The 25,190-nt window shown below is 33.0% G+C and overlaps 1 protein-coding gene across 4 annotated transcripts in view; it reads left to right on the forward strand.

The window, feature by feature from the left end:
* USP15 (ubiquitin specific peptidase 15) overlaps positions 1-25,190 on the forward strand; it is a 119,203-nt gene that overhangs the window by 52,865 nt on the left and 41,148 nt on the right. The window contains exons 7-8 of one of the 4 annotated variants that reach the window (XM_068560660.1): positions 11,407-11,493; positions 19,735-19,879. In XM_068560660.1, the coding sequence (XP_068416761.1) occupies positions 11,407-11,493; positions 19,735-19,879 (232 nt within the window). Of the gene's footprint in view, positions 1-310; positions 700-11,406; positions 11,494-19,734; positions 19,880-25,190 lie in introns of those variants that run through there. The other 3 variants (XM_068560661.1, XM_068560663.1, XM_068560662.1) reach the window with 3 other exon arrangements.

The following is a 25,190-nucleotide window of genomic DNA, read 5'->3' on the forward strand; positions in this document are numbered from 1 at the left end:
TTATGGGCCATAGGGTCTCTGACTCAACTATAACTACTGATATAGCAGTAGGCATTGTGTAAACAAATGCGTGTGGCTGCGTTCCAGTAAAACTTTATTTAAAAAAACATGGATTTGTCTTGTGAGCCATAGATTCCTGACCCTGCTATATAAGATTAGTGACCCACTTAGAAAATAGCATAACAAAGAATAACTTAATTAGGAATGCATAAAACCTTCATGGAAAAAAATTCTAACTTCATTGAAGACAAAAGATTATCGTGTACTATATGGCTTAACCTAGCCTGTTTCTCTAATTTTATCATGTCAGTGCCTCCTATTCAAAATTCTATCCTGGGGCTTCCCTATTGGTGCAGTGGTTAAGAATCTGCCTGCCAATGCAGGGGACACAGGTTTGAGCCCTGGTCCGGGAAGAGCCCACATGCCACGGAGCAGCTAAACCCGTGCACCACAACTACTGAACCTGCGCTCTAGAGCCTGCGAGCCACAGCTGCTGAGCCCGCGTGCCACACTACTGAAGCCCTCACGCCTAGAGCCTGTGCTCCGCAACAAGAGAAGCCACTGCAATGAGAAGCCTGCGCACCGCAACGAAGAGTAGCCCCCGCTCGCCACAACTAGAGAAAGCCTGCACGCAGCAACGAAGACCCATATCAGCCGAAAAGAAATAAATAAAATAAATTTTTTAAAAACCAGAAACAAAAACAAAATTCTATCCTGACCTTTTTTTTTCTGTTTGTGTGTGTGAGAAACTTCAGAAACTCATTCTAAAATTAGCATATTCCAATAAAGATCCAGGATTAGCTAAGTCAGTTTTGACAAAGAGGAGGAAGGGAAGTGTTTACCTACTAGATAGTAAGAATTACTGCAAAGCTATGGTAATAAAAACACTATGATGCTAACAAAAGAAAGGCAAATAGACTGGAATAAACTAGTGAGCTAAGAAAAACTCCTGTGTGTATGGTAAGTGGCACTGCTAGGCAGTGAAAAACAGGTTGCTTAAAGCAGATAGGTGCTTAGGTTTTATTAGGAGTACTAACTATTTGGAGAAAAGAAAGCAGAATCACTGCCTTACACACTACATACAAAGACTCCAGAAGGACTAAAGACTCAAATAAGAAATGTAAAACTTTAAAGCTAATAAGATATTTTGGAGAATATCTGTGACTTAGGGATCACAGAACATAGTGTGAAAATTAATGTTTGATTGCATTAAATTAAGTATTTTTGTTAAAGGAACCATATACAAAGTTAAAAGTCAAATGTCGGTTTTAGAAAATCTAAAACCTATAAGAATAATACCTACAGTGTACAAAGAACTGCTGTGAATTAACAGAAACAAAGCTAACAAGCTTTTAAAAAATAAAAGATATAAATAGTTTAAAGAAGGGGAAGCCCAAGTGCTGACAGGTAGCTGAGGAGATGTACAAACTCACTAGTAATCAGAAAAATTAAAGCATGAGATACAACCTAATAGCCATCAGAATGACAAAAACTTAAAAGGGTGCTAATAAAAAGTGTTTGGAGGGTTGTAGGAGAAGTCTTATGTACTGATGGTGGGAGTACAAACTAGTACCATGCTATATATCAGTGTTTAATTAAATCAGGAATGCTTAATCCCTCTGACTCATCACTCAGCGGAATTTTTCACACAGGTCCCTGAACATACAGTCTTTGTAGCTGCGTTGTTTGTGATAGTGGGGATGTGAAGACAGCCTAGCTAAGTATCTATCTCTGGTAGAGTGAATAAGAAAAATGATGGTGATATACTGTGGAATGCCAGTGCAGCAGATAGAAGTAACAGTGGTGAGATCTTTAAAACTGGATAAACTTTAAAACAGAGTTGAGAGAAAAAATAAAAACAAAATGAGATTTAACTCAGTACCATTTAGGTAAACTTAGAACATACTATGTAAAATGATCATACTCAAGAACATTGAGAAAACACCTGTAGTGGAGGAAAATAGTACAGATAAAAAACGTTTGAGGAATTAACATTTACTTTTATTTATATGTATGTAATTGAAGTAAGGATGCAAATTCTTTTTTTTGAGTAAATGGCAGCTTTAAAAAAAAAAAGTAGAATTCTGTGTGCTCATTGAAGTTACATTACAAGCAGTTGTAACTTAGACAAATTCAACTCCAGCCAAAGGCATGTAATTTTAAGTTCCTCAAGAAAGAAACCTCAGGTTATTAAGATACAGAACAGCCTGTTTATGCTTAGAATTGTCATTATATCTGTCAGGAGACAACCCCTTATCCTCAACATGGTATGAAGATGCTAGTTCTAATAAACATCACTAACCTGGGGTCTGTCCAGTGCTCATACTGCTTAGCACATAACTGTTTCCTACCTAGAGTGTCAAAAGCCAAGGAAAAATCATTAAAAGCTATAATATGGTGATAGAAGGAAGAATCACCTGTTGAGTTTGTTAAAACACTGTTTCCTAAGCCCCATCCCCTAAATTTCTGATTCGGTAGATCTGGGTAGGGCTCATGAATTTGCAGTTCTACTAAGCTCACAGGTGATTCTAATGCTGTTGGTCTAAGTATCACACTGAGAAATTCTGTAGATAACGTTTCTTAATTATGTGAAACCCCATAGGCAGCAGCTTCCAGAGTCCTCCCCCAGACCAGCAGAATATAAATCTTTATGAGGGGACTCAGGAATCTGAATTTTATGAACAGGAAAATATAAGAACACCACTACAGTAGGCATATGTTCACTAAGAGAAAGCGTGTTAGTATCTAAGTGTCTGACTTTTCTATACCACTGAAAACAAAGAAATTAATTGCTCTGAAGGCTCTAAAATCATACTAGGCCCGTTTTTTTTTGTTTGTTTTTTGTTTTTTTTGGCTGCGTGGGGTCTTCCCTGCGATGCGCAGGCTTCTCGTTGCGGAGCACGGGCTCTAGGCATGTGGACTTCAGTAGTTGCAGCACGCGGGCTCAGTAGCTGTGGCTGGCAGGCTCTAGAGCTCAGGCTCAGTAGTTGTGGTGCACGGGCTTAGTTGCTCCGAGGCATGTGGGATCTTCCTGGACCAGGGCTCGAACCCGTGTCCCCTGCATTGACAGGCGGATTTTTAACCACTGCACCACCAGGGAAGTCCCTAGGCCCATTTTTATCAGAATGGAGACCATATAGCCTCATCTGAAGAAATGCTAAATATTAAAAAAAAAGTTAGGCATAAAATATAATTTTGTTTAAAACATGTCCTATTTATAAAATGTATATACCCTAAGACAACCCAAAATCTATATTAGAAACCTAAGAACCTACCTAAAAAATTTTCAGAAGTTTTCTATCTGGATTTTTCTGCTAGATATCAATTTATAATTTGAATTTTTCATCTTTATATTCATGCTGCATTTTTAAAATATTAAAATGCTTAGTTTTTTCAGAACGTGCATTTCTAATCTAGTTCTTAAGCATCTCATTTCTTAAAACCTCTCAAAAACGTGATATTTTCTAATGATACCTTAGAAAAGCTTAAACCACTCTAACTTTTTTTCTATTCTGTTAAATTTGACTGTCTTCCAAAGATGTTGGCATTGGGTAGATAGTCTGATTATTCAATTGGAGATGTGTGACTAGTTACATTTTGTATTTTTTTAAAATTATTTTAAAGTAGAATAATTGTAGAATCCTGGGTGTTCCTGAAGAGAGGAGAAACGTAATCAATAGATTATCCCTTACTTTCCAGAAAATTTGTTTAATGTTAACACCTTATTCCTCAGTTAGAAGCAGTACAACTTTATTAATTGACTAAATTGTACTATGAATTTTTTTCTGTATGGTTTCATTTAGGTGTAACTATCTTGAAGAATGCCTTTGAGATGACTAACATTATGGAAATAAAAAGGTCCAAATTTTGCTGTTTTCCTGAAATAAGTAAAAATTCTTATGAGGGTAACATGAGAAGTTGATTTAATTCAGACATTTTCATTAATTGCTCAAGAATATTAACAAGAGACATGTGATTAAAAATCTGATGGAAAAAGATAAGGGTCATTGATAACTGAAGAGGCAGTTTTCATGAGCTAGAAAATATTCAGAGAAGAATCCAAAGTCAAGGTAAGGCATGAGAGGCTAAAAAAAAACTAGAAAACTAAGCCAGTAGTTCTTAACTCATATGTTGTTCCCCCTGCCGTCTGTGTTGTTCTGATTAACAGAATTCCAAATTGGTGACTGAAGCACTAAGTATAAACTTAATCTAGTGGCATATTAGTATTTTTACAGCACTCTGTCCCTGAGTGCTCTGCTTGGAGAGAGGAAGCACTTTATAAATAAAACCATTGCATACTATTTTTCAGTTAGGATAAATAATTAAACATCTAGGTGACTCTGCAATATTCTGTTTTTGGTTTTTTTGCACCAGCTGTTTTGCTATTGTACCTGTTGAAATACAGGTAGAAAAACTTAGCATATACTTCTTTAGAATTTTTTAAAGAGTTATTAAGCCCAATTTGCATATATAGTAATTGCACGGTTAACTGTATAAATGGATTCAGAAATGGTGGCTAGACCTATTAGATTGAAAATTCATATTAGGAAACTCTTGTCAGATAAAGTGTTTTCATTTTAACAATAAACTGTACAGAGACTCTTTAAGTATTTATAAGCATGATAGTCTCTGCTTATTTGAAACATTAATAGATTTGGTTATGACAGTTTTATTTTGGTACTAAAAGAATAGTGGTTATTATAGTTCACAGAAAGTGCATTCTTAAAGTTTCTATGAAAGTATACAAATTTGTTACCAATTTTAACCTTGTTCAAATACTGGAAATGGGGGATTGAGTGATTTTGGATGTAGGGGTCGAGAGGATGGCTCAAGAGCCAGTTTTTCATTTCTTGTCATTCATGCATATTCATATATTTTAAATTAATAACATGTCTTCAATTTGAAATGCAACCTGTGAGCCATAAATCTAGGGTAACATTCTAAAACCTGCAATTTCTTGTCATTTTTAAAGACATTTTGAGTCTTTATAAATTTTCTTTCATGCTTCATCTCATTTTATCTTATTATTGGTCTCATTAAGAAAAAGACATAGAACACGACATTGTAAATCAACTATACTCCAATAAAAATTTTTTAAAAAGAAAAACACATAGAATGACTTTTTCTGAGACTCCAAAGTTTGAGGTAATGGAACAGCCAAACAGAACTGCCTAGGATGAAGTTAAATATAGGGAGCCAAAGCTTGGAGAGTAATGAGAACTGCAGGTATGGAGTTACATTCCTAGAAGTGAGAAATATTAGGCGTATGTGAATTATCTAATTAAGAATGTAAAGAACTGTATACTAAACCTTAAAGGGTATCCCTAAGTAATGATATAAAACAAAGATCAAATAGAAGGAATAATCGTGTAGTTTCAGGAAAACTTGGATTCTGTTTTGTCATAGAGGCCAAAGGAAAAAAGAGCTTCTAGAAGAAAGGGAATGGTAAGCAGTGCTAAATGATGCAGAAAATGGGGGAAGACAGAAGAGATTTGGTGTATTTGACAAATGGGGTCAGCATTATGAGAATGACAAATAGTAGGAAAAGAGGGGATGAATACCTAGTCAGAAAATGGAACACCTGGTATAGATCATTCATCATGTAATGTGCTGAAAGAAGAAAGATAACTAAGGTGTACTTGGTTGGAAAGGCAGGATTCCTGGAGAGAAAAAGAAACTATACATAAATCTGTTTGTTATTTAAATATACACATCCTTTCCTGGGTGTTTGTCACCTAACGATGAAGGCAGCATAATGGTAGAATGAAGTTCTTGTGTACTGCTATTTACCGATAAACTGGTTTTTTCTGGTTATTTTATTTGGGTTGTCCAAACTCCAAATCTTTTTTGGAAAAGCTTGTGCTTGTACATAAATACACACTTCCCATAACTCTGTACTTTGAGGTTCCTCAATTTAATATTCATTAAGATCTTGAGTGTGTATGCAGATTTTCCTTTGAAATGCTGAAAATGCACATTGATTAAATAAATCTTTCCTTCATGTAAACACTGTTACCTACTTTCTTTTGTGGTAAGATAATGTATAACCTAGTACTATGTCTCCAAGTTTTACCAAAGAGAGCATGGTCACAGTCAAGCTTCTTAGTTAGTGTTAGCTTCAATATTTAAAAGCCATATCCAAATTTAATTGAAATTAAGACATTTACATAGTATATTCCATGCATAAATGAATGTAACTTAAGTATTCAGTTCTCATATAGATGCTTGATTCAGAGGTACTCACAAATAATTATTGGTTATTTTATTTCTTCCTTTCTCCCCTGGTTTGTTCTAAAAAGGATTTGAGCAATTTACAGTAACACATGTAAGTCAAAGTTAACTATATGAATAGGTACAAAAGTCAGGACAAATGGAAAATAAACAATTGTCATAGTAAGATGAAACCGGAGAAGTTAGCTGGTAGGGAGCAGTAAGGGCTTTTGAAGTTACTAAAATTAATCTGCATATGTATGAACTTATTTTGGATCCTGATTCAAACTACCCAGTTTTTGAGACAATTGGGGAAAAAATGTGAACATGAACTGACTATTAGATTGGGACAGACAGTAGTATCAAAAAGATTTCTTACCTGCTAGGTATGCATACTGTAGTATTTACAGGTGAAATTATAAATGTCTGGGATTTGCTTTAAAATTGTCCAGCAAAAACATGAAGGAATGTGGAGGCCAAGGGGATTATAAATAAACCAAGAGTGGTAGAATGTTAATCATTTTTGAAGCTGAATGACTGATATTGGGTACATGAGGACTTGTGTATGTTTGGAGATATCTGTAATAACACAGCAAAAATAAAAATGGGTTGCAGTTTTGGTGTTGAGATTGATAATGGCTAAAGAAAAGTAACTAATTTTATTTTTTTTAAGTGGAATGTTTTGTCAAATACCATATAGAGCAGTCAAAATGAGGAACAAAAATCAGGTTATGAGAAACACTTTATATATAAATTTCCTTAAATTGCCTTTTGTTTAAGTATTTAACACCCTGCCTGACATAGAGGAGACACATAGCAAATGCTTGTTGAACTGAACTAATCTGCATCTTACAAGAGTAAAAGTGCTTAATTTTTCAAGAGATTTAAATTTCTCTTTTTCTCTAAGAACTTACCCTAGGATGATTGTTAGAAATGGGGAAAGTTTAAGGTCGGTCTTGTTTTTCTTAATAAGATAATTTTTGTTTTATAATGTTAAAATTTACAAATTCGGGTTGTTTTAGATCAGGTTTGAAAATAACTATAAAAAGTTTTAAATAACTATTTTTGTTATGTCAGCATTCAGACTTAATTTCTCTATATTTTGATTGCTCAGTATGGTATTAGATTTCCATGTATGTAGACTATTTAGATAATTTACAAAGAATAAGCTGTATTTTTCTGTTCAAGTAAGAAGTTCAGTTTAGCCTTGAATTGCAGGCTTTTAGTTGAAACATTGGGAATAGGGAAATTAAAATACTGCATTCAGTTGTCAGGGATGAAGTTTAATTTTCTCTCTTCATGAAATCATTTCAGCTAAACTCATGTTTTACCTTCTTCTGTCTTGTTAAGAGACGATTCACTGCGTTATATTACACTTTGCCCAAACTAGCCAAAATTAGTTTAACACTAGATAAATGGCTTAATATCTAGTTTATGTATAATATTCTAAGCATTTTTTTCACTCGTCTCTTCAGAAAGCTACTAGTGCGAAGTTGCTAATAAACAGTGTAATTTCCAAGTTATATCAAAGAAAGAGTTAAAGAGCTCAGGTTATAATCCACAGATTGACTAGTCAACCCCTACATTAACTCCACAAATGTTAGCTAGGTTGGGCTATGTGTAATCTCGGTCAGAAGTTGGAATCACAATAGATGAGTGATCTAACTATTAACCATGTCTGTAACAGGAGGTAAAAAGTGTTACCATACTTTCTATTTAGCTGTGGATCACCACATCCATCCTGCTCTCTCTGATCTCCATGCTCTTTAAGAACAATCTCTCTACCAATAGTATTTATCTCAGTGTTTCCTAGACCTCGTTTTTCCTTCATTATCTCCTCTCTCCTATACATATAAATGCCTAGCATACTGCCACACGTATAGTAGACACTCAGTTAACACTAGTTCGTGCTTTTGTTTCTTTTCCAGTATCATCTTCCTTGCTAACCTATAGATATAAACAAATCTCTCCCATCTTTTAAAACAAGACCATCAACTTCCTCTGAATACCATTTAGTTTTTCTTCTAATAGCCAACTTCTTTAAAAAGGCAGTGCTTACCATTCCTTACCACATATTCAGAATTTAACAAAGTCCTTATTTAACTTTTTTTAAACCTAGTTTATTTGACCTCTCTTTAATACTTCTTTTTGATAACTGTCTTCTAAAGAAATTCTCTTATTTTGAATCCATGATACCACAGTTTTTCACGGCTACCTCCTTGGCACTATGCAGTTTTACCTACCATTGTTTTTGTACAGTGAGGGAGGTCAGATAGTAAATAACACATTTGTGTTTTTATGAAAATAGTTTTGATCATGGACAGGTACCCTGAAAGGATCTTGTATCCCCCTCAGTGTCCATGGACTGTACTTTGAGAACTGCTTCCTAAACCTCCAAGACATGTTGCCCTTGCCCATTCCACTGTCTTAGTCCCAGCCTTTATTACTTCTCACCTTTGTTGTTCTTATAGTCTCCTAAATGCTCTTCCAATCTTCAGTCTCTTTCTCTTCCTCAAAAGTTACCTTTCTAGGGGGCTTCCCTGGTGGTGCAGTGGTTGAGAATCTGCCTGCCAATGCAGGGGACACGGGTTCAAGCCCTGGTCTGGGAAGATCCCACATGCTGCGGAGCAACTAGGCCCGTGAGCCACAATTACTGAGCCTGCGCGTCTGGAGCCTGTGCTCCGCAACAAGAGAGGCCGCGATAGTGAGAGGCCCGCGCACGGCGATGAAGAGTGGCCCCCACTTGCTGCAATTAGAGAAAGCCGTCACACAGAAACAAAGACCCAACACAGCCATAAATAAATAAATAAATAGATAGATAGATAGATAGATAGGCAAACCCAACAAGGTCCTACTGTATAGCACAGGGAACTATAGTCAATATCCTATAATACACCATAATGGAAAAGAATCTGAAAAAGAATATATATATATATATGAAAAAAAAAAGATTTACCTTTCTAGAATACAAATCTGATTACGTTGATACTCTTAAAATCTTTCAACATGCCACAGCACAATTGGATAAAATCCAAATTCCTTCAGAGAACATAAAAAGGTTCTTCATTATCATACCTACCTTACTAACCTCTGTTCCTATCATTACACCCTACCCTTTCAGCCAATTCATTGGTAATTCCCTAAACACATCATGCTTTCTATAGCCCCACACATTTTCACATGCTATTCTTTCCACCTGGAGTACTCTCACTTTCCAATTTCCACCTACCCCTCCAACTGTGCACATCGTTTTAAAATCACTTCATGTTACTACCCACAAAATTTGACTTTTTGTTATAATTTTAAAATTTGTTTTAGGACTTATACTGTTTTATAGTTATTTTGTTTGTATCATTTTCCCCTATTAGAGTGTGAGCTGTTTGAGATCAGGAACTGTCTCTCTCTTTGTACTCCTAGTACTTAACAAGGGCAAGGCATAATGTAATCATTTAATAAATGTTTGAGTGTTTTAATGAATTTCATAGAAAATTCTAATACTGTTCTGGGATAGAGTTGCTAATGAATAGTAAAAAGGCCATAGATGGGCAGAAAAAGGAAAAAAAAATATATATATATGCCTCAGCCATATATAATATGTAATAAATGTAATACATATTATAAATAAAATAAAGTAATCTTTATTTTCATAATTTTTGCTAGAAGTAAAATTCAAGGGAATATTTCAGTTTCTATCTGTATACCTGAAAAGTTGTAGTGAATTGAATTAAATTGTAGTCAGATCACATTTTGAAAAGTAAACCTCCTTAATTGATTATAAGTCAGTCTCGGTGTTTTTAGATTGTTTTCCTAAGTTAGCATTCTTAACGTGAAGGCAGAAAAATGCCAGAATACTTCTATATTAATATTAGTTCTATTAATATCCTAAAATTAGTACCTTAAAATATTAGTATATTAAAATTACCTTTTAAATTTGTTTTCTACATTGTTTTATATTAAAACTTGGTTGCTTGTATTTTTTGATTTCAGCTTAGTACAGTTAAATAAAATCTTGTAAGGGTCTTCCATCAGAAAGGCAGCTAAATAGAAGTCCCACTTAATGTAATCTACCTGTATATAACCTGCATCATCAACAACAAAAAAACTCTCCTTTAAAATGAAGAAAAAAATTTTACCAATATTTCATAATATATAAAACTTCAAAAGTTAAATAAAATTTTATATGTAAGAAATTTTATTACCCACCACTTAATTTAGCAAAATCCAAATTACCTGAAAGCAAATTTTGTAGATTACACTTTCCTGCCCAATGACCATTTTGCTGTTCATTAGCACCTGAGTAGAGGAAATAAAATAATTTTTAAACAGTAATCACTTTGGGCCTCACTAATTTAGAATTTATGATGACTGAGATACTGGACTGAAAGTATTAGCCTCTTACAGCCCGTGGCCTAGATGTTGCCTAGTAAATTAAAATTGTATACAAAATTACAAGGGAAATTAAATCTTTTAGAGACTTTTAAGTACTACTTTAAAACAATCATTCCTATATAATGAATTTGTTTACTATAAATCATGCCTATAAAGCATATTTGTTGATTAAAAGCCATTAGTAATTTAGATTTCTCCAAAAACATTCTGAATTAGTGAGGTGTGTAATAGATAGTGAGATTTATATCTGTTCAGTTTTTTCAGGGATAACCTTGGCCAAAAATTACTTCTCGGGATTATGTTTGGAATTCTCTTTGCTATTTCATCCCTCTTGCCTTACAGTTTTAAAAATTGGTAAAATCTATGATATCTGTGTCTGTGTTGTATATAATTGGAATGCCATAGTACCTACTGAGACACAGTGGATTTCTTTTACATGCTTCCTTTAAAAATTAATATTTTAATTCCATTGATTTAAGGAAATTATTGATTGTAAAATGTTAATAATGGTTACCTGAACTCAGAACTGGGTGGATTGCATTAGTAGATTTATAAGAATAATATCAAGTTTTATATTAAATTTGATAAATTTCCTTTGAAAATAGTTCCCTTATATACTATTATTTTTTATATGAACAAATACATTAGAAATTGAAAACCAAAAGGTATATGGTGATTTTGCTCATAAATCTGTTTTCCAGCATTCATTTACTACATACATTGTCATCTGTAGTTCTTTTCTTTATTTCATAATTAATTTCAAACTTCAGCATTTTTATCTAATTTAACATTTTCATATTTTTAAAGGTCCCCAGGTGCATCCAATTTTTCAACTTTACCAAAGATCTCTCCTTCATCTCTATCAAATAATTATAACAACATCAACAACAGAAAGTAAGCACTGAATCTTAAAAACTCTTTGTTTAATTGATCGCCCTATTGTGGTTGCAAAAAATCTCTTGTATCTAAAATTTAGGATAAAAGTCTTAATGCATTAAAATTGATTTTCTTTTAAATCACTGGTCAGTTCTTCAAGGAGTAACTTCACAAGAAAGCAAGCAGAGGTATAAACTTCTTGATTTAATATATATACTACAATAATTTACTAAAAGAGAAATAAAACACTTTCAGAATTTCATATTCTAAACACTAATTATTGAAATATATATACAAGTCTGTTAGAATTCAAATTTTTAGGAACAGTATAAATTTCAGATGTCATTTTAGAACTAGACATGTAATCACAGACAATACATAGTGTTTTTTAAAAGTGTTTATCAGTGATTCTCAACTGGAAAACATATAAATTTTTATGTTTATCAAAAAGACAATTACTTTTTCTGAAAAAGTTTGGAGAAACAATTCCCTTGCTCCATCAGGAATAGTATTCAGAATCTTAGGATTTACAAAAATTACATGAAAATGTGTGCCATATTGCTATAAGAAAAAGGATTCAAAGTCACTTGGGATTCACTATAACGTCTGACATGGATGTATTACCTTGAAAATTGGCATGGTTTTATATAAAAGGATAAAAAGAAAACTTTATTTATAATTACTCCATTCAATTATGGGAAGAATTTTAATCCAGAGATGATTATTGTCCTTTTACTTCTTGGATATATACAGTGTAGTCTATGTATTAGGTTTACAGGATTTATGTAGTTAAATATTTACACTACTTGTCCAGTTCATAAATGGCATCTGATTATTCCAAAGGGTAAATTCAAAAGGACTGAAACTATTCGTGAAATAATCTTTTAAAAAGCACCGTTAATTGAATTTATAGGTTTAATTAATGTTCCCTTAAAATTCATATGGAGAGGTGGGGCTTGACAAAATGATTCTAATTTTAACATACATCTGGATTATAAATATATAAGAATAGCCAAAATAACTTTGGAAAGGAAAAACAATGAGAAGGGATTAATCCTACTAAATATCACAACCTGTTATAAAGATATAAGATTGCAAACAGCATAGTATTGACCCAAGAATATACCTCCAGATCAATGGAATAGAAAAGAGAGCCCAGAAACAGACCTTTATATATAAAAGAATGTAGTGTGATCAGAAAGTATCCTAGACTAATGGAGAATGGGCAGATTATCCAGGAAATGCTATTGGAAAAATTGGATTGCTATTTCTCTTTAAAACTTTAAATTAAACTAAAATTTTAATTGTCAGCCATATAAAAATTAAAAAGCAAATAAATGGAAAATATTCTTGCTACAAATGACAAAGGAAGGGCAGATATTCTTAGTATATCAAGCTCATAAAAATCACTGAGAAATTTTTTAAGACAACTAGAAAAGTAGGTAAATGATGCAACTGGGCAATGAAAATAAGAGAATTAAAACAAACATTTTAAATGTTCAAGTTCACTACTAACTAGAGATATGTAAATTAAAAACATAAACAACTCCATCCACTTTCCCCCACCTCAGTCTCATTGGGAAAAGTTAAGTGATGGTATCTGTTCTTGTAAGGATTCTGTTTGAGTGGTTGGAGTATTAGTCCAACTTTCGTAGAAAAGGGTTTGCTATATGTATCAAGAAGATTTAAAACACTAATTCCTTACTTCAGTAGTAACAAGATACGTGCACTGTAGTATAATAGTGAAATACTGAAGACACTGGATATCCAAAATTGCAGTGTAATGTGTTCTCTTCTATTTAAAAATGTATATCCACAGGCAAAAGAGTAAAGGGAAATATCCTCCTATAATCTGGTTTGTATTTTACATGGTATCTTTTAATGTAATTCATCAAAAGTAATTTTCTCATATGAGATAAAATATTATTTGTGTTTCTACCAATTGCTGATGGCTCCCACAGTTACTGTAAAAGAATTTGGTTCCGGGTATAACATGTATTTATAGTTAGTTATGCTTTGGAGAGATTTTTTAGTGTTGTATATAGACTGTATTGAACATAGGCTGTATTTTGACCAGAGTTGCCATATTAGTATACGTGATCTGGTGCTTCTGTTTTTGTCTTATTTCCCTCTCACGGTAAAAATATGACAGTACAATCTGATCTCAAAACCTCTGGCTGCAGAAAATATTAAGAGAGGAACTGGAGTGTTGTCTTAAAAGTTTAGAACATGATTGATTAATGACTTCTACTCCTATGACTAGGTTATATTTTTAGCTGCTTATATTTGTCTATTTTAGACACTAAAATAGTCCTTTCATATTAGGAAAGTTTAATAGCAAATAGCTACTGGTACCACCTTACTTAAAAGTAAAACTTAACCTTTCTTAGTAAGGAACAAAATTTAAACATTTATAAAATGGAGAGTTGATTTTTTTTTTACTTTAAAAAACTTGAATTAATGTTATAACAATTATTTCACATAAAATTTATTTCTTGACTTTCTTTTCAACTTGTGGAAATAAGTAGCTGCTTAAGACTTCAGATGGAAATAGCATAATAGTTTCTTTAAAAGTATGTAAAATGGGTAATGACCTTTTAAGATTAAAGACGTTTATGAAACTTCATATATGTGGAGATAATACTCCAAGTGTAAAGTACATATTAAAATCAGTAGTTGTGACACAACGTTTATATGGCATTTATTTACAAATTCAAGACTTAAACTGATACATTATTAAGTTATAAAGTTTTCATTTCCAGAAATAAAAATATTTGTTATAAAAGTAATAACAAAGTGTACGTGGAATTATTTCATTGAAGTTTAATAAAGTTTAAGTTTTTATTAAAGACTAATATTATGAAGAATCAGATGCCAGAATATTGTTCATTCACCCTGTGTAGTAGTTTTACTTGTTAATCTGTATAGTATTAATTCTTGCCTCAATTATAATTTAAGTACATTTTTAATATGTACCAAAATCTTTCCACTCTCCACATTTTTCTTCTGTCTTGCTGCATTTGCTTTACTATAATACTTCCTCTAAAAAAATCTCTTTAATGTATTTATTGTCTCAACTCTTGGCATTCCACATCAGGGCACATTTTATTTTTCTGTTAATTCATTTAAAGCTCTTTTATTTGAAATGGACATGACTCCCTGTAAGAGATTAAAGGATGAAAAGGAACTGGATTTTGGAGACTGCCAGAGACTAGCCATCTGGCTTTTGACAAGTTAGTTGCTGAAAGTATCATTTCATTAACTGCAAAGTGAGCATAATTATAGTTATGAGGATTAAATTATAGATTTATAGTGCTTACAATGTTAAATGTAAATGCTAATTGAAAACTCAGTTTCAGCCACCATCACTCTGATACAAAAACCAGAGATGCTACAAAAAAAAATTACAGACCAATATTACTGATGAATATAGATGCAAAAATCCTCAACAAAATACTAGCAAACAGAATCCAACAACACATTAAAAGGATCATACACCATGATCAAGTGGGATTTATCCCAGGTATGCAAGGATTCTTCAATATACGCAAATCAATCAATGTGATACACCATATTAACAAATTGAAGAATAAAAACCATATGTTCATGTCAACAGATGCAGAAAAAGCTTTTGACAAAATTCAACACCGATTTATGATAAAAACTCTCCAGAAGGTGGGCATAGAGGGAACCTACCTCAACAAAATAAAGGCCATATATGACAAACCCACAGCAAACATCATTCTCAATGGTGAAAAACTGAAAGTATTTCCTCTAAGATCAGGAAAAAGACAAGGATGTCCACTCTCACCACTACTATTCAACATAGTTTTGGAAGTCCTAGCCACGGCAGTCAAAGAAGAAAAAGAAATAAAAGGAATCCAAATTGGAAAAGAAGAGGTTAAAACTGTCACTGTTTGCAGATGACATGATACTATACATAGAGAATCCTAAAGATGCCACCAGAAAACTACTAGAGTTAATCAGTGAATTTGGTAAAGTTGCAGGATACAAAATTAATGCACAGAAATCTTACATTCCTGTACACTAACAACAAAAGATCAGAAAGAAAAATTAAGGAAACACTCCCATTCACCGTTGCAACAAAAAGAATAAAATACCTACGAATAAACCTACCTATGCAGGTAAAAACCTGTACTCAGAAAATTATAAGACACTGATGAAAGAAATCGAAGATGACACAAACAGATGGAGAGATATACCATGTTCTTGGCTTAGAAGAATCAGTGTTGTGGAAATCACTATACTACCCACAGCAATCTACAGATGCATTGCAATCCCTATCAAACTACCAATGGCATTTTTTACGGAACTAGAACAAAAGATCTTAAAATTTGTATGGAGACACAAAAGACCCCAAATAGCCAAAGCAAATCCTGAGGGGAAAAAAGCAGAGCTGGAAGAATCAGGCTCCCTGACTTCAGACTATACTACAAAGCTACAATAATCAAGACAGTATGGTACTGGCACAGAAACAGAAATATAGATCAGTGGAACAGGATAGAAAGCCCAGAGATAAACCCATGCACATATGGTCACCTTATCTTTGATAAAGGAGGCAAGGATATACAGTGGAGAAAAGGCAGTCTCTTCAATAAGTGGTGCTGGGAAAACTGGACAGCTACATGTAAATGAATGAAATTAGAACCTCCCTAATACCATACACAAAAATAAACTCAAAATGGATTAAAGACCTAAATGTAAGACCAGACACTATAAAACTCTTAGAGGAAAACATAGGAGGAACACTCTTTGACATAAATCACAGCAAGATCTTTTTTGACCCACCTCCTAGAGTAATGGAAATAAAAACAAAAATAAACAAATGGGACCTAATGAAACTTAAAAGCTTTTTGCCCAGCAAAGGGAACTGTAAGCAAGAGGAAAAGACAACCCTCAGGATGGGAGAAAATATTTGCAAACAAATCAATGGACAAAGGATTAAGCTCCAAAATATACAAGCAGTTCATGCAGCTCAATATCAAAAAACAAACAACCCAATCAAAAAAATGGGCAGAAGACCTAAATAGACATCTCTCCAAATGAGACATTCACATGGCCAAGAGGCACATGAAAAGCTGCTCAACAGCACTAATTACTAGAGAAATGCAAATCAAAACTACAATGACGTATCACCTCATACTGGTTAGACTGGGCATCATCAGAAAATCTACAAACAATAAGTGCTGGAGAGGGTGTGGAGAAAAGGGAACCCTCTTGCACTGTTGGGAATGTAAATTTATACAGCCACTATGGAGAACAGTATGGAGGTTCCTTCAAAAACTAAAAATAGAATTACCATATGACCCAGCAATCCCACTACTGGGCATATACCCAGAGAAAACCATAATTCAAAAAGATACATGCACCCCAATGTTCATTGCAGCACTATTTACAATAGCCAGGTCATGAAAGCAACCTAAATGCCCATTGACAGATGAGTGGATAAAGAAGATGTGGTACATATGTACAATGGAGTATTACTCAGCCATAAAAAGGAACGAAATTGGGTCATTTGTAGAGATGTGGATGGACCTAGAGACTGTGATACAGAGTGAAGTAAGTCAGAAAGAGAAAAACAAATATCGTATATTAACGCATATGTGTGGAATCGAGAAAAATGGTACAGATGAACCAGTTTGCAAGGCAGAAATAGACACACAGACGTAGAGAACAAATGTATGGACAACAAGGGGGGAAAGTGGAGAGGGGGGTGGGATGAACTGGGAGATTGGGATTGACATATATACACTAATATGTATAAAATAGATAACTAATAAGAACTTGCTGTATAAAAAATAAATAAAATTAAATTTTAAAAAGTCAGTTTCCAATATTTATAGAAAGATAAGGGCTTGATTTTACTAAAAAATGTTATATTTTTAAATGTATATTCATTTAAGATGAATTAATCTAGCATAGCATTAAAATTCCCATTAAGATTACTGGCAAATTTATTTGTTTTTGCAAAGTGACATAACCTTATGGGATAAGGACTAGCTTACAACCTTTAGAAAAAAAAAATAGCAGCAGTAGTCATGAAAGATATAGAGGCTGTCTTTCGGGTTTAGGTTTCCATGTACTTTGTCGAAGTGTTTAAAGAGCTGTTGGTTTTGCTATTTTCCCCGACAGAGTTTATTTGATATAAAGAACACATAAGATGTGGATTATAAGTGACCAATGAAGATAGTATTAAAATATTTTTAATTTGTTTTCTTTATTATCATTGAGCATGTAGACTACCATCTTAATCTTTGGCCAAGGTTTATACTTATCCTGTCACTTAAACTAAAATGTAGATATCCTTTAAGGATTCAGATCACTTGTGTGGGTGTTGGTGTGGGTGTGGGTGTGTGTGTATGCATGAGCATGTATTTGGGCATACTTTCCCTTTGTACTCTGACTTAAGTTTTATTATAATTTTACAGCTGATATATATGGGGTTTTTTTTTTTAACATGTTGAAAATATAGGCCTTGCATTTGTGTAATATATAGCAGACCTTGATTTTAAGCACTTCTTAAAGGGGTAAAAGGAAAACCAGGATTCAGTTTTTTGTTACATGTCCTCAAAGTTAGATTCAAGTATCCAGTCACTCAGTGACTATATATGGAATTGCTGATAGGTGCCTTGAACTTTGGAAGGCAGCTATGCTCACCACTATACCACCAACGCTCGTGCCTTGAACTTTGTTACTGCTAATATAAAATAAAATATGAATTATTAGGCTAGTGATCTGCAAAATCCAAAAGACGCTTGAACCCGTTTTTTTCTTTTCTTTAAGTTTAAAACAAGTAAATAGCTACAAGTCTATGAATTGATCAAGGTTGCACTTCTTTGGAGCCTGCTCTTTTTGTTTAACTTTGGGGTAGTTGGTTTTTCAGTCTGAGAGTTGATCTTTTATTTGTGATGAAGGGGGGTGTTTTCTTAAAACTACAAAAATATTAGTGGGATAGCATTGTGTGTGTAAATTTTGGTTGATATGGTTTTGTGTGTTTTACCTGTTGGTTTGTTAGGGTGTTTATGTTTACTAAAGGCTTTGTTAGAACAAGCAGTAGTACAGTTCATATAAACTGTTATAAAGTGAGAGTATAGAAGCTACAATAGAAAGTATTTGAAATTATAAGTAAAAACTTAAAAAAAAAATAATACCAGGAATAAATTATAGCCAATTGAGATTGTCAGAGTTACTGATTTACCATGTTTATTTGTAACCCTGTATTCATTAATTTACATCATTATTTGCTTTTAGCAAATAACCTTGAGTCATGTTCAGGTTTGTTCTAGTGAATAAAAAAAATAATGATTGAAAGTATGCTTTTGAATTATATCCAAAGCATCCATCATAAATATCTTATAAGATAACCTATTAAAAATTAAGGAAGAATCTATCCTTTTCCACAAAATTTTTTTTAGTTACATGTAAAAAGAAAGAGGGATCTAACTTACTGACTTCTCTTATTAGTTCTTTGTAAAATTACCCTGATTCTCTAAGGTTGAATGTTATGTAGGTTTTTTTTAAGATTAATGTTTATTGCACTCATAGTACAAATTATCCTGAGGTGGTATTTACCTAGTTAAATAAACTGCATTAATCTAACGAACTAGAAGATTCTTCCCATAATAATAATACTGAAGTGTGCACTTGCTTCAAATCATTTCATTTTTGCATTGCTGATCACCCCAGGCTGTTTTCTGCATTTGAATACCAGATTTTGCTGGTCTAGCGTAGAATACTATAAATAGAATCTTCGGTGCATCAGAACAGTGATGTCACAAAGGCCCTGGAAATCTCTGCTCTCACCTGTAACTAAAGCACAACTCTTGCAGCTTCTACTGTTCTCACTCTATTACAGTAGCAGGATGTAAAAGGGACATCAGTGAGATGATTTATTGCTGCGGGTGGTGTTTAAAATCTGAATGTTTTACATTTGATGGAGCCGTGAAGAATGGAGCAAGCTGTGAAGCTGCTCCAGTTAATCAAGGGTAGAAAGACATAATGTGGTTTGTATTGGTTGGTGTGGTACATGATGCCATGATTTTGTTGATTGAATGAGGAGTATATTAATTAAGGGGGTTATTTTGACTTAGGTTCGTGTTAAAAGTACCCGAGTTAAGTGCTTTATAAAAAAATTAATGACTGACCGCATATCTCAAATAGGTTTAAAGTACTCTGTTCATTATAACTATATGATGACAATTGGCTGCATTATGAGAAGGATTTTTTGTTTTCTTCCAGTGTGAAAAACTCAAATTACTGTCTCCCATCATATACTGCTTATAAGAACTATGATTATTCAGAACCTGGAAGAAACAATGAACAGCCCGGCCTCTGTGGCCTAAGTAACTTGGGAAATACGTGTTTCATGAACTCAGCTATTCAGGTAGGTCTTTCCAAACAAAGTGAAACTCGTGTTTTATGGTAATCAATAATACAAGAGAAATAGAGTTGGGTTTTACATGTCAGAATATGAGTATTATATGTGTTTGGAGAGTTCGTGTTTTCATGGAAGATTTAAGCATACACATTTGAATCATTCATTCTAAGAATATCTTATCATGATTCTCAGGTGGCATGTGATTGATTATCATATAGTAGAAGATTAAATATAAGTTCATGCAAAAAATATAATTCCAAACAGAAAACCTAGGTTCTCTGAGAAGAAAAAAAAAGCGAGTGAGATCTCTCCTTTATATGAAGTCTCTTGCCTTTTTTAGACATTGGTGGGAATTTCAGAGAATGATTATTTTATGGTCACCAGTGTTCTAACTCTAAATAAAATTAATTTTAAATCTTTTTTTTTTACCTTAGTGTGAAATTAAGATTTGTAAAAATAAGAAAATTTTATGAACCTTTTGTATACATACTTTTAACAAATCACTTTCCCTTAATACTCTTTCAATTTGGGGATATAACAGATCACTGCCCTTTTTTTCCCTTTGTCTCTCCATAGAGCTTCCCTTTTCTTCCTGCTCTGTCTGTACCTTCTTCCAGTTTTACCTGTGAAATATTTATGTCTTTGATTGATTGTGAAGTAACAAGATCCGTGTATACTTTAATATCACTGTTACTGTGCATAAAATTTGAGCTGGTTATTTTATTCCCCTTTTACAAATAAAATTCTGTATTTCAAAAAGCCCAAAATAATGGTATACTATTTTGATATTTGAATTTTAACCTTCTTTTGGAAGTCCTTTTTTTTTCTTTCTTTTGTGTGTGTGTGTGTGTGTGTGTGCAATTCTGAATTTTTATTTTTAAATCTGCAGTATTCTGTTCTCTATATTTTAATACTGAATCTCCTATGCCCAAGGGGCACCCTCCAAAGATATAAATTAAATACATATATGGATTGATAAGGACATTATTGCAAATCTTGACTATCTGAGAAAAGTATAGGACTCTTTATCATCCAAAATTCAAAATAAATCCTTTGTACATAGTCATTAATCCAGTTGTTTCCTAAATGAACCATTGTCTTTATAGCATTCTTGAAAAATTAGAAATTTAACTGTCATAACTCTTGACCAGGAGTTGGCAACTTTTCTGAGACATGCACTGGGATGTATAGTTGATTAATTCCTGATATCTTGGTTTAGAGTTGAGCCACTCAGGAAATAGCCTATCTGCTGAAGCAGATACTGTGTAGGTTAATAAACTATTCCTTTAAACTTTCTTTGATGAGTAATACTGCTTATACTTTAATGTGAATTACTTTATCCAAAATTTTTTTCTAGGTTCCTAGCACTAGTTAGACAATTAAATTTTAAAATATTATATCTTTGTTTTCTGGAAGAGGAGAAAGGGAACTCATCTGAGAAGAGCAAGCCAAAACATATTGTCATCCTGGCAGTTATTTAGATAACAAAGTAAAGTGCATGGGTGCCGAGCTTTCAGAGTAGGAACAGGGCAGACATATTGTAATTTTGTTTGTATATCTGTTGGACTACCCTGCCTAATCACTGAAAAATCATCTTCAGCACCACCTCTGGAAAATGTTTTATATAATCGGTGGTTACATCAGTATCAGAAAACCCTTTCTCATATCACCAATCATATTAATTGTTATACAGCTGCTTATCCTTGCACTACCAAAATCACTTTGGTTCTGGAGGCTTGATACTCTTGAGGTCTTTTGGGTTTTGTTTTGTTTTTTAACATTGTAGTATGGAAAACCAATCTTGGTGCTTTTTCATAAGGATTAAGACTAGGATTTTCAAAAAGTTTTAATAGCATAAGCATAAAAAATTTGAGTCTGTTAGAACAAGAGTTAATGTTTTTGCTAATCATTCATGGTAGTCTCTAGCTTACATTCAAACTAAATTCCTTCTAGGGCAATATTACATTCTAGTTTCCTGTGCCTTTGTTATAGTCTATTTAGTGTTGTCTCCATATGATTAACTCAATTTCTCAAAAACAAGTATTAAAATGAAATCTTCTAATCAGCTATGTTGAGCTAGATTTGGCATTTGTTGAACTGTTTTGTGTCTGTTTAAGGTATAAGAAACTTCATTTATTAGTTTTTGCTTCTGTTCAAAGCACTTTTATTACAATAGGTATGTCTAATGCTGACCTTCTCTTTTAATATATTTCACCTTTACATGTTTCATTTCAACTGAGATATAGCCGTGAGGGTGAGGTTTGTTAGGGTGATAGTTTGTAATTTTCTGATAATATCATAAAGTAAGAAAAAATTTTCATGAAAATTTTAGCGAAGTATTTTAAGCAGTGGATATTATTTTATGTCTGTATCTTGTTGGAAACTGTACTTTTTCTAAAATAAAACTCTCCAATCAAGTTGGAGAAGAGAAAAAATTAGTTTTAATTTTTGCTGCTTTTGACTTTTAATCCAAATCCAGAATTAGAAAAGCTAGTACTTCAGTTTTATTTTCTTAAAGCATCTGTGGTTTTTAATTGCTTTAGATGTCAGCTCTCAAGTTGAAAATTCACCATAGGAGGGAATATAAAATGGTGGCAGTAGCCTATGTTATTCTGTTTCATGAACACCATGTAAGTTCTTAGGTCCACAGATGAAAAGGGTAAAAGATAGTTAATAGAGTAGATTTTTTTAAATAATTTTTTTAGATACCATTTCCTCAGTTATGCTTTTTTTTTCAAGTTTCTTCGTGACTTCTGTGAAACTTCAGATAATTCATGAACTTCAGAAAATATTATAAAATGAAACTTCTACTGATAATTTATATTTTAACATAATTCCTTTTATTAATTCAATAATTCTAAAAATATGAGTGGGTATTAGTACATCAGGCAGTGTAATTATTGATATATTGTTAACAATATGGATGTGAAAGCATACCTATTTTTTCTTTGTGAGAATGGGTTATGTTTAACCCATCAGTAGCCTTGAGATGATGAAATTGTTTGATCGCTTGTGATTAAAAACTTAAGAAGCACCAATCTGAGTGTGACTTAATATCATTATTGTTATTATTCAATTTAATTATATTGATATTCAAGATTTTCTCTGATTTAATGGTACAATTGAGTATTAAATTTTTCTGATGAGTATAGTACTGCCATACAGTTTCAATTTGTCAAGTTAATATTTACTGAATGGCAAACATGTGAGATACTTTTAGACATAGATCCTGACTTATGAAGAGTATAGTCTTGATATTGTGATTTTTCAAATGTTTTACTTTTTAGCATGAAAATCTTTTTTTAATTATTACTGTGAAAAGTTTAATTATATCCTCAATATTTAAACAGATGTAGTGAAGTTGCTTTGGTTGGGTGAAGTGCCCAGAGTCCCATCTGCTTTCTTCTATTTAGTGGCCCCAGAAGCATTCTCATGGGATCCCAGGACTCTGAGGAACAGTTTAAAAACCATATTCTGGCTAGAGAAAAGAAAACAACACATTAAAAATTAGCAATATAAGTTAGAAGCACAGACTGTGGAGTTACACTATCTGGATTGAAAATGTCTCTACTACTGATCACCTGTGCTGCCCTGTATAAGTTATTTCTACAACTCATTTTTCTCCTCAGGTGAGGAAAATAATAGTAGCCATATCTTAGGAGTTTTGTGGGGATTAAGTGAGTTGATGAATATAAAGCTCTTAGGATAGTGACTGGCACATTGTAAATGAATAGGTATTAGATTATGATATTATTTTATCTTTTTAAATTGAAGGAGTCAAGCAGAATGACTTCGGGAAAATTCTACCATCCATAGTCCGTGTATTTATTTGTTCTCCTTTCCTACAAGTCTTATTCCACTTTGTCAGGACCTAGTGAATGAAGAAAGACTTGAATGTACTTTTAATTCTTTTTTGCTTAGTAGTATTACAATAATGGTATTTATCATCTCCATTTCTGAGCTGTGTTAATTTAGCTCTCCTAGGCATACTGATAGGCAAGGGATATAACAACATAGAACTGTTCATGAATAATCAATCTGCAGGAAATTTAAAATTTTTGAGTTCAGGTTATCTCTGGCCTCAGCCTCCTGAGTAGTTATGATTACAGGCATATACCACCGTGTCCCAGTGGTACAAATAAGTTAACAAAGTAGTTTTCTAGGGCCCTAAATGTATTACTACTCCATTGAGAGAATGTCTAGTTTTTGAAATTTGCATTATTGGAGGTAATTTTAATTAGCATTAGTTGATTAGTAGATTTCAGGAGCACTCCAACCCTTGTCTTTTTCATTGTCAAGGCCTAGGAGGCTCATGATTGGCCTCCTGAAAGAAGCAACTCTTCAGATGGATTTGAAGCAGGGGAGTGATATGGTCTTTTCCACTGGAAAGCTGCATGGCGTGAGATAGTTGTTTTCAAACTCTTTACTTGGAAGTAACAGGGCTCCTTAAATAGACTCTAGGAAGTCACTGAAAAAACTGATAGTAATCAAGGACCTGTTCATTATCCCTGTCATACAATGCAGTCAGTTGAAATTCCAGGCACTTTTAAGGTCAGCTTCTTCCTGTGATCTGTTGGGTTAGGGAAAAAATCTTTGTGTAAATTTAGAAGAATATAGAAAGTTGAAAGTTTTTTTATAAGACTTAATTAAAGAGGATGAGTAATACTACACAGAAATAATATTCTTTTAGGAAACTAGATTCTCATTATAATGTAAAACAGTGAAAAAGTCATTACTAAAGCTATTATTTCTGTGTTCTAGTACTTTATAGCTTTGAATGTGACTAAGTGTAATGCTTTTCTACACTTACCTGAGACTCTTGTTTTGCATTTATTGGAACAAATTCTTGGAAACCCACTTTAACATGAAGCTTTGTAATTTTATTCAGATTAACCAAACTTACAGCTGAATAAATGAACATAGTTTCAATCACAAAAAGAAACACCTAATCCCTAAGACATAGAATTTTAAAAAACAGTTTAGGATTTTAAAGAAAATGATGACTTGCGGTAAACTGAGAATGTGGCTGATTAAAAATTCAAATAATATTCCTAGGGCAGATTTTTATCTATCCAAGCAATTAAACTCAATTATTTGAGTTCCTTCCATACTATGTGCCAAAAATTACATGGCAAACTAGCATCAAAAATATGTTTAGTTATCTATCAAATGACAGCTCAATCAGATCTTTCCAATTTGATAAAGGTAAAGAAATGGAAACAGCCTTACTTGTATTAGAACCATTCACTTTCCCATCACAGATACCAATGTTTCTACTTCTCCCTTGTTTGCAGGGAAAGGGAGAAGTATCCCTTCC

Source organism: Eschrichtius robustus, chromosome 13 (genome assembly GCF_028021215.1).
Source record: "Eschrichtius robustus isolate mEscRob2 chromosome 13, mEscRob2.pri, whole genome shotgun sequence".
Classification (NCBI taxonomy): Eukaryota; Metazoa; Chordata; class Mammalia; order Artiodactyla; family Eschrichtiidae; genus Eschrichtius; species Eschrichtius robustus.